The 10,065-nt window shown below is 45.5% G+C and overlaps 1 protein-coding gene across 6 annotated transcripts in view; it reads right to left on the minus strand.

Moving 5' to 3' along the window:
* The window catches only part of CEP85 (centrosomal protein 85), a 13,280-nt gene extending 4,569 nt beyond the window's left edge, over positions 1-8,711 (minus strand). For 5 of the 6 annotated variants that reach the window (XR_657402.1, XR_657401.1, XR_657400.1 and 2 more), the window contains exons 1-9: positions 8,644-8,711; positions 7,891-8,043; positions 4,568-5,295; positions 3,775-3,908; positions 2,817-2,934; positions 2,067-2,252; positions 1,549-1,701; positions 1,144-1,298; positions 504-624 (exon numbers count right to left, since the gene is read on the minus strand). Coding sequence is in view for 2 of the 6 variants with exons in the window: in XM_009276212.1 (XP_009274487.1) it covers positions 504-624; positions 1,144-1,298; positions 1,549-1,701; positions 2,067-2,252; positions 2,817-2,934; positions 3,775-3,908; positions 4,568-5,295; positions 7,891-8,043; positions 8,644-8,698 (1,803 nt within the window). In the remaining 4 variants the exon portion in view is untranslated. Of the gene's footprint in view, positions 1-503; positions 625-1,143; positions 1,299-1,548; positions 1,702-2,066; positions 2,253-2,816; positions 2,935-3,774; positions 3,909-4,567; positions 5,296-5,664; positions 5,944-7,890; positions 8,044-8,643 lie in introns of those variants that run through there. The other variant, XR_657403.2, reaches the window with a different exon arrangement.
* Between the last annotated feature and the right edge of the window lie 1,354 nt (positions 8,712-10,065).

The raw sequence follows: 10,065 nt of genomic DNA on the forward strand, positions 1-10,065 counted from the left end.
GGGTGGGGGGGAGTGAGCGAGCAGCTGCGTGGTGCTCAGTTGCTGACTGAGATTAAACCACGACAAGAACTGACCACACAGACTCAGTAATACCACCAGGATTTCTCCTTCAGGAGGACAGCATCTCCTCTCCTTCTTTCCTGTCCACTTACTACTTTAATCACTGCCTCTGTTAGTAATGGACTCAGATTCCCTGATGAAAGGCACCTGATAAAAGGCACCATTAGAAGTATCAGCTAAAAACAGACTGGAGAAGTTGCATTCTTCTGGTTTTCCTTTCCCCTCTTCTTCATTCTGCAACTTCTCTCCAGTGTTACTGTAGCAGTGTGTGGTTATCACACCAAGAACAGCTTTTAAAACCCCTCAGTTTGGCATTCCAGGAACCACTGCTTCAGTGCAATTGTGACTGCCTATGACTGCAAAAGTCCTTGATTTCATTTTAGTGCCTGCTGTGACTCAGTGGAAGGAAAAATGTGTGATTCCCAGTTGGGACAGCCTGTTACCTTCCTGAGGCAGTCGCATTCTTTCTTCAGAGAGTCATTTTCTATTTTCTGTCTCTCCCCATCCTGGGCAGGGGGTCCTCGCTCTGCATTCTTTACACACTGCTGCATCTTGTCCTGCAGGCTGAAATTAGCAGAACACCATGGGAAAACCAGCTTTATTTGGGGTGTTTCCCTCACTAAACAATATAAGGCAGTGAAAGATTTTCATATCGGGTGTCAGTGTTGCCCTGTTTGCATCCCAGCTTGTAAACTGCAAGGGCGGTGAAGGAAGGAGTCCCTTTCCCTGGACACAGCCCTGCCCACGATATTGCCACATCTGCAGAGACGCAACGATTGCGGATTACGTAGGTCCATTTTGCAAGGAGTTACGGTTGAGAGCAATAACCTGAGGACACAGACAAACCCATGTGACAAAACAAGGGCCCCCTTTCTTTCAGCCACCTGGTTCTGCTCCCACCCTCCGCTGTTGGCACGCAGAATTTGTACACGGTGTTTTGGCGAGCGCTCGCATAATCAGCACAAATCCATGGTAACCTGGTTCTGACAGGTGGGACAGCGGCTGTGCTGAATCATCACTGTTCTGCTGCAGCAATTGTTTCAGTGCTAAGATGAAGCTTATTCTAATCCTCCAGATTTTTACCTGCGCACAGTGGAAAGAAGCTCCATTTCTTTGTGTTTTTGGGTTTCTAGCTGCATCTCTTGCTCCCTGAAAGCAGCCCGGACATCTCCAAGCTCTGTTTCCAGCGCCAGCACTGTTTCCTGCATAGCAGTACTCTTCAGTTCAGATTCCTTCAGCTGCAACAAAAGACCATCACAACACTCTAGAGACCTCCCAGGGGTTTCACCACACACACCATGTTTCAACTACATTCGCAAAGCAGATTTTTACTACGTATGGGGCAATTCTCAGCTATAGCTCAGAACATTCCTCCTCCAAAAAGGTCAGACCACGACTTTACTTGTGCAGGGGATTACCTGCAGTTGTAGAAAAGCCACCTGAGCAAGTACGTGAAGAGCTGCCATCACAACTCAGAGGAGGTTTTACCTTCTGACTCTGTTTCTGGTGGTCCTCAAGGGTTGGTAGATCAGCCAGGTATCGTTCCAGGGTCTCAATTCTCTGTTGTCTCTCCCTGTTTTGTTCAGATTCCTTCTGGCATTTCTTTTTAAGATTATTAATGTGTTTGTCTCTTCCCTTTACCTGCAGGGACAGTTATATACAAGTTTAGTTTATATAATTTCTTGTCCATTCTTCAGTCCTCTGTAAGCCCACTCATTTACCTTTTTGTACAGCACAACACCAAAATACAAGATCACTAACTCAGCAGCATTTCTGCTCACTCAGCTAAAGACAGGCTGCTTCTCCGGTTAAAAGAAGAGATACCGAAATCCTTCTAACTGCAGGAGGAAGGGCTTTTGCTTATAAACCAAAGAATTCTACAAGGAGATCAGAAAATACCTACAATAACACATTGCCACAGAAAACTTTCACCTACGCACTACACATTGACTTTTAGCTTCTAGAAGAAAAAAGACTTTCCCAGCTCTAGAGCAATAGGATCATACCCTTTCTTCCTGTTTCTTTAACTCCTCTGCATGTTTCTGCATAGTTTCCTTCAGCGACTCCCGGATCAGCTTTGCATCCACCTCTGCAGCAGCCAGTTTTCTCTCCAGTTCAATCTTCTCCTTACTGAGGGATTCAGTCTTCTCTGTGAACTGTGCTCGAAGAAACGTGTTCTCCCGCTGCAGCTCCTGCAAACAGAGACAGCCTGTGAATTCTGTCTGTCAGGGCTAACAGTTAGTTACAAACTGGCACTAAGCATCCGCGCTGTCTCAGAGCTGTGTTCTCAGCCCTCCTAATTCCCAAACATCATTCAGCCCATCTTATACGCTGCAGTATCCGAAATAGCACTTGTCAGTGCTGTCAGGTGTCTGCATCACTAGCACAGCTTCTAGACAAACCATAGTACTTCAGGGCTTGAAATCTCAAGTCACAGAAGATCTCAGAGATGACAGGTAATGGGGACCCCATACAAAGGATAGCGTTACTCTGCATAGCCCTAGAATCATAGAATCATAGAATCATTGAGGTTGGAAAAGACCTCTAAGATCATCGAGTCCAACCATCAACCCAACACCACCATGCCCACTAAACCATGTCCCTAAGCGCCTCATCTACACGTCTTTTAAATACCTCCAGGGATGGGGACTCCACCACTTCCCTGGGCAGCCCTCCTACTCAGGAAACACCTAATGAGAAGTCGTAGGACCGTTGGATTCAATACATATTTCTGACACCCTGTCGCGCCCAATTACCTGCATTCTCAACATGTAGACATCTCCGTAGGGTGCTGGACAGCCAAGCAGGGCACTGTGAACCTGCAGTTCACTTTCACGGACCTTCTGCTCCAACTGGGATATGTGTTGTCTTTGTCTGTAAAAAAAAAAACCCAGGTAACACGCTGTTCACAAACATACAGTAGAGAGCAATACAACATGAACAGTGCCACCACAACTCTAACGCTCCGTACAGTGACAAGCAGAACAGAAAGACAACTCTGCAACTCAGAACTGACCTGCAGAGAAATAATCTGAAAGATGTCCATTCTGACTTTTTTTTTTTTTCTTTCTACAATTGGTATTAACTTTTCTTCCCTCCCCTCCCTTCAAAGCCTCCCCCTCAGCAATGATTATATACAAAACACACAAGCCTTACATGCTTTGGAGGATCAAGCTTGGCTGGGGAGCTTATGAGTAAAATGAACAGATAGAGGACTCAAAATGAGCAAGCAGAAAAAGTATTTACAGTCCAAATGCTGAAGGTAGTTTTCACGAGGACTTACTTTTTCGAAAAGCTTATGGACCACTAGCGTTAGGTATGAGAAATGTCGTTTGCCAGCCCAAACTCACAAAGAACAAATTTAAAATAAAGATCTCGAAGAGCTCCCAGAAAGTTCTCAAGCAAAAAGGCAGTAGTTTTGACGTTCTAGATAATCCTGATGCAAACAGAAATCTTTATCCCTTACAAAACACAGAAAACCATAATGAAAATTGATTTATTTGAACCCTTCAGGATCACCATCCTACTTCCAAGAGGAAGGGGAGGAGAGCTGTTCTCAAAGGTCATTATGTTGTTCTTTGCAATAAGAAAAAGCTCAATCAGGTAAAAGGGACTCAGATATGAGCTTTCCTTGGTAATTTCAAACCCCCCCCCCCCTTTCCAAAAGGAAAGGCACTGGTGTCCTTAAACCACATGTTAGTATCAAACTCTCACCTGTCAATGAGAAGCTCTTTCTCCTTGAGTAGGTTTTCATTGGAGTTCAGGATATTGATCCACTGGGCTGGATCAGGTGTAGGCAGCGAAGGAGAATACATCGAGGGATGGTGGCAGGCGCCTCCATTTTGTAACTGGAAGAGGAGACAAAACAAGGAGGGAGAAGTTTGTGCTCCACAGAGGTAATTACAACATCGCTAGAGCTATTTTGCACACTGTGTGCTCATCTGCATGCCAGGACATAGCTATTTCAGTCTCTGTTGATGTCCAAGAACAAGTAACTTTGCCCAAGCACAACTGGAGATTAACAAATAATTTTAGATCACTGTGCTAGCTCACTGGAAACAATTTGTCTCCATTAGGATACAGCTGGTGGGAGGTGACAAACTGTTTCCATCTAATAAACTGCAGTTAGTTTTATGCATCTTTTCAGAAGAAGTCTGTTTCCTAACTCTAGATACAGAATACAATTATTCTAGAAACTGTTAAGAACTTCTTGGCGTGCTTTTTCTTTGCAGTTTCTAGCAGACAGGATATTTCACCTCTTGATCTGAACTGTTGTGCAGTGCTGTAACATAATACAGGGCCACTCTACATAAGCAGCATGTCAAATGATACCTGTGACACCACGTGTTGTAAAAACAGATCATTAAGAGTGTAAGATCATTTCGGTGTAAGACAGGGAGAAGCATGAGACATTTTCCCCCCTGCTTCATAAGTCTGGGACAACGGTTCGCGACTAAAGAGACAGGAAGGGTTTCAAACTCTCATGTTCACACAAGCAGCTCCCTACCTGCATTTGCTCTATTTGCAATCGCACTTTCTCCAGCTGTTGTTTCCAAGCACCAAGCTCGCAGACCCTCTCGTGTGGATGCAGCGTGCAGGCTTCTTGCATCCATGCTCGAGATGAAGGAGTTACAGGTTTTGAAAAGAAATTGTTGGCCTGGAGTCCCGTTGGCATCAGTCTGCTCCCGCTCGGCCACGTTCCGTCCTGGGGCTCACAGGCTCCGTTACTCCCTGCCACTTGCTTACTCTCTGGCAGCACCTTATAATGGTCCTTTCCTGCCTCAGCTGCCCCAGAGTTTGGATTGAACTTCTGGAACCTGTGGAGAGGGTCAGTGCACAAACTATCCAGAAAGAGAGACTGGTTAAGGGTGCGCTCAATGGCAGGGGTGTCAAACTTCCAAGTATCTTCCGTTCTCATGTGATCAGAAACAGGATGCCAGGATTGCTCAAAACCATTTTCCTCCCCTGAAGTCCTGTAGAGACGCAAGAGATCCCTGGGTGGCACCTGAGATGACTTCCCGGCATTAAAGTCTCCATTTCTCACGAGCCCTGCGTGTTCAGAAGCAGATCCCGGCATAGCAGTTTTTGAAGTACTCTGCGAACAGCTCTGGTCTCCTGCAGAGCACAGCTTGGAGGGCGAGGCACCCAGCGTAGAAGGCATAACATGGGCTGTTGGGATGGTCACTTGGGTTTTGATGGGCTGGAATGAGGAACCGTTACTGGAATTGCAAAAGTCTAGGGAAAGAAGAAGAGTGATGCTCTAATTACAACCCTGAAAATATTCTGTTTTGACACCCCAGCCACTCCTCTGCCAAGCTTTCTGAAAGAATTTTAAAACCCGATTCTTTTCCCCCCTGAACATGTCCTCCTAAGCAGCAGCAGCAAGACTAAGGCACACCTACGTTCCCTCTCACTACAAGTTTCAGGAGCCTGCTGACATTTTCCTACCACCGTAAACCACAGGGAGAATCCAAGTCTAGTCCAGTACACATTTTTAATCCCTTGTTTTTAAGCTACTCTAGTATAATCTTAAATCAATAAGGTTATCTTTCTAGAGGTTTAGAAATCAAGTCCTTTAAATTGAATAAAAAGGCTGAAACTTACTCAGCTGAACACTGAGACCTTGATTCTGTTCTGCCCGTCCCACAGCTCAGCGACTCTGAACCGTAACCAAAGCTAACTGGAGCCTTCACTAAGCCCATGATGAGCTTCAAACATAGCTGGACACCAGATCACCAAGCAGTTGACCTTCGAACTCCTCCAGGACGCTGCAGCAAAAGAGCTTTTTCTAGAGGCTAGGGTAATGGCTCTCGCCTTATTGCCACAGGAAATGATAGAGTTCAGCGCATGCACCCCAACGTGAGCCCGTCCTGTCAGACGGGCACCAAACCTGGCTGCATGGAAATACAGGGTTATTCTTAGCAACTCTCAGATTTCAATACAGCAACAGCAAGAGCTGAGAAAGGCAAACAGCAAAGTGCCTGTTCCCACTCCTCCTCGCGATACATTGTGTATCACAGTAATTCCAGGTTTCTCCCAGATACACAAACTTGTTTTCTTCATTGGTTTGGCTGAAGGCCCATCCCCACATGATGTTTCTTTATCCAACATCAGGACTGCAAGGTCATTCTTCCACCTGTTTGTAACCTCAAAGCGTTGTTACAAGAAAGAATAAAAGGTTACATGCGACGGAAACCAGATTCTGCAAAGAAGGTCAAACTGCAGAAAAACTATCACAATAAAGCCACAAGACCCTCTCCTCAAAAACGAGCAGAAGGGGGAGAAAATCCCTTACACATTACTTGGCTGTGCCTAGGAACTCCAGAGAACACCATGCTACCAAGCAGTCGCAAGCACGTTCACCTTGGCAAACGGAGAAGAGACAGTACAATCTCCTTTTACAGCCCCTAAATTTATATCCCAGTATCACTGTCAGGAACTCGAGTTCTCTGACCAGCACGCCACGTGCGGATGCTGCAATCGGTTCCTTGAGTGTGCCAAGGGTCGTCCACAACAACATTTCTGAGTAACGTACTGACCTGAGAGTCAGCGTGCTTCAGCTAGCTGTCAGTGCCGCAGTTCAGCCTCAGCTCTTACAAAACAAGGCTACAACATCACAAACGTTCAGAAGGGCAATTTCCAAAAGGGCCATCATTATCTCCCCTGCCCTCAGCGTGCAACTGGATGCTTTATTATCCTGAGAGAGGCCAGATGGGACACTTAAACATGCGCTCTAGTAATATTTCTAGCAATATTTCCACAAGCCAGACTTTCTAAAAAGCCTTCCTTTCAATTCACACATTATTAAGATCTATGGCTCATTCAAAAGGCTCAAAGGCAGCTTGTGAAACACATGAACGTGCAAAGTGCATTGTTTTAAAGAACAGCACAAACTTCCTCGCTGCTGAAAGAAGAATCAGTGAATCAATAGTGGTTTATGTCACTTTCAGGGATGAAGATGAAAATACAGGTGGGAAAGGATTGCTGGGACAAGCAATTTCACAGAGCGTGCCCCAGCTGAGGGCAAGGCTGCAGCATTCTTCAGTGAGAAGCACACAGCTCTACACTGAGGAGACTTACGCACAAAGGCACACTGATCTGAAGTCTCTAGAGGCACCTACAAATTTTATTTCTTAAAAAAAAAAAATAATCGCACAGCAGACTTGCTGATAAATCACTTGTTGGTCAACATGAACCAGCAAGTCACCAAGGTGGCTCTTTTAGTCAGTTAAAAAGGCTTACTACAGTTAGAAGATAACCAAACCAGCTTAGAGAAACAGCAAGCCCTTTAATCACTTGTGTATATCTCAGGCAGCATATCTGCGTACTGAGGCACTGGTTTTGAAATAGTCTCCAATCATCATTACAGATTCTGCTCTCCCCAAGTTTTACATTCTAGGGCTCAGTAATATGGGGCTATTTAATGCTTGTCGGTCTTCTAAGAAAACTTAAAGTCTTCGGCTGTTACTGCGTGATCCCATGCTGACCATCACCTTCTGTGCTCTGATAAATCACTTGCTGGTCAATATGAACCAGCAAGTCACCAAGGTGGCTCTTTTAGTCAGTTAAAAAGGCTTACTACAGTTAGAAGATAACCAAACCAGCTTAGAGAAACAGCAAGCCCTTTAATCACTTGTGTATATCTCAGGCAGCATATCTGCGTACTGAGGCACTGGTTTTGAAATAGTCTCCAATCATCATTACAGATTCTGCTCTCCCCAAGTTTTACATTCTAGGGCTCAGTAATATGGGGCTATTTAATGCTTGTCGGTCTTCTAAGAAAACTTAAAGTCTTCGGTTGTTACTGCGTGATCCCATGCTGACCATCACCTTCTGTGCTGTCTGAGCAGGAGGTCCCAATGCCCCCGTCCCCACTGTCCGCCACGCTTGAACAGCGACTGACACGGCTCTGGAACTTCACAGACAACATAGGTGTTTTCCAGTCAGTCTCCAAGAAATTACTCTTCTGACTGGTGCTGGGATCTGGAGAGAAAAAGCCAGGGATATTTATGTTTTAGTCAACAGACTGAAAAGCCTTTTAATACACCTAATTAAGCCATATCTAATTACCCGTGCTACCAAAACCCAAACTGATCCTTGCTTGACTCCCCGTGTTGTTGCTAAAGAAATCTCTTTTGCAAAAGGAAATGGCAGCAAGCACAGGGAAATCAAATAATATCAACAGGAGATTGAAAATCAATCTCGTTACGGAAGTTGGAATGCAAAAGCAGTAAATTATATTCCCATTGATAAGTTTGGTGATGTTACACCCAGCTGACGCTCTCGAACTAAAAAGAGCAGCAGCAATGTTGGCACACAGCGATACTGGTAAAGACACATTTTTGCATTAACCGTTAAGAACTCTTCCCGTTTTATCAGTTATCACTCAAGAGAGAGGTTCATTATCAAATGATTCTCTACCCTTGCATACCCATGCAATTGTTTTATTTTGCAGGAGTAAGACATTGGGTTTTTTAATAAAAAGCTTTTGGCAAAGAACTCTTCTCAGGGCCACACGTCTCCTCAGAGGAACTGAAACAGGATCCGACAGCAGCAGGGCGTTAAAGAAAGGACCGTCCTTACCCGATGGATTGTTCTGCTGGAGCCTCAGGTCTGGATGCTTCTCAAGAGCAGCCATCTTATCTATCCAGTGAACTACAGGGCAAGAAATAAAAGTCATATTTTAAATCAGCATGAACCAAACCCTGTTTCCACTAACCAAGCGAAGGGTACATACACATCAGCTACTCTTCATTCAGACTAACACAGTATTTCATATTTAATTAGCATCTCCTCCCAAGGGTCTCTCTGTTTCATCCCTGCAGCAACAGAGGCAATACTTAAAAAACCCTTGCAGTTATTGTAGGTTTTCTTCATGCATGAGAAATGAGGAGAGTTCCTGTTTGCAACATTCTCCAGGTATGCAGCAGTTCAGCAGCGCCTTTCAACTGGGGCATGTGTTATCCCCATCGTAGTTATTTATAGAGCATCGGTCACCATGGTACCTCCACGCTGGCTTTATGTCTATAGAGACTAAAAATTTCCCTTTCAAAGTCTTAATTCTAAACCAGTTCATTTCTGCCCTCTGTAGAGGTCACTGAGCAACTACACGCAGAAATGCAGGCATTCAAAACTTGGCGTTGCTGTTCCATAAATGGCAATCATTATCTATCCAGAGCTTTGATTTAATTTATCTGTTTATCTGAGTACATCAGACAGTGAATTTCCTGCCTCTGATGATGCAAGCATGATTTACAGCTCTCTGGCTTCAGTGTGGAAATTCAAGGCCTCTCTCTACTCTACCAGTCAAATACTAAATCCTCGATTACCAGCTCTTAAAGATGGTTGCTGAACTGACTCAAAGAGCTCACAGGAACTGTTAGTTCTTAGAAAACATACATATACGGATTTTACAACATAGGAAGACATTGGGAATACAATAGGATAACGAACCAGAGGCAGCATTTCACTCAGCGAAGAAATAAAACACTTCTAGCGAAATGCAGTGCTTATTACGTTTAATTTAGGTATGTTTCTGAAATTCCTGAGTTTAAATCTCAGTCTCCAGCACTACAGTCAGTTATAACAGGGAAATTCAAGCATGGGCTTTTAAAATAAGACAGACAAAGCAACCAAAGCATTCCCACCTCACCCAGCACCACCCTCTCACAAACACACACGCACCCCGGAGAGCACCCACGCCAAAACCACCCCCCCTTCCAGCAGCGGGCACAGGGCAGACCCTGCAAGAGGGGTCACGAAGGGGGGGGGGAGCAGCATTTGGCCCGATGGAGGGGGAGGAGCTCGGCGGGTACGCGGAGCGGCGTGAAGCCAGGGTGCGGGAGGGGAGCCCTTCGCCCCCCCCCACCCCCGAAGGGGATGGGGAGAACAGCGATTTGGGTGGAGGCAGAGGGGAAGAGGGGAAGGCGGTTGATCCCGGAGGGAGTGGAGGGGCCCAACCGCCTGGAAGGCGCAGCCTGGAGGGGCCGGTCCCTGAGGGGAGGG

This window comes from Aptenodytes forsteri, unplaced genomic scaffold (assembly GCF_000699145.1).
Source record: "Aptenodytes forsteri isolate BGI_AS27 unplaced genomic scaffold, ASM69914v1 Scaffold321, whole genome shotgun sequence".
Taxonomy (NCBI): Eukaryota; Metazoa; Chordata; class Aves; order Sphenisciformes; family Spheniscidae; genus Aptenodytes; species Aptenodytes forsteri.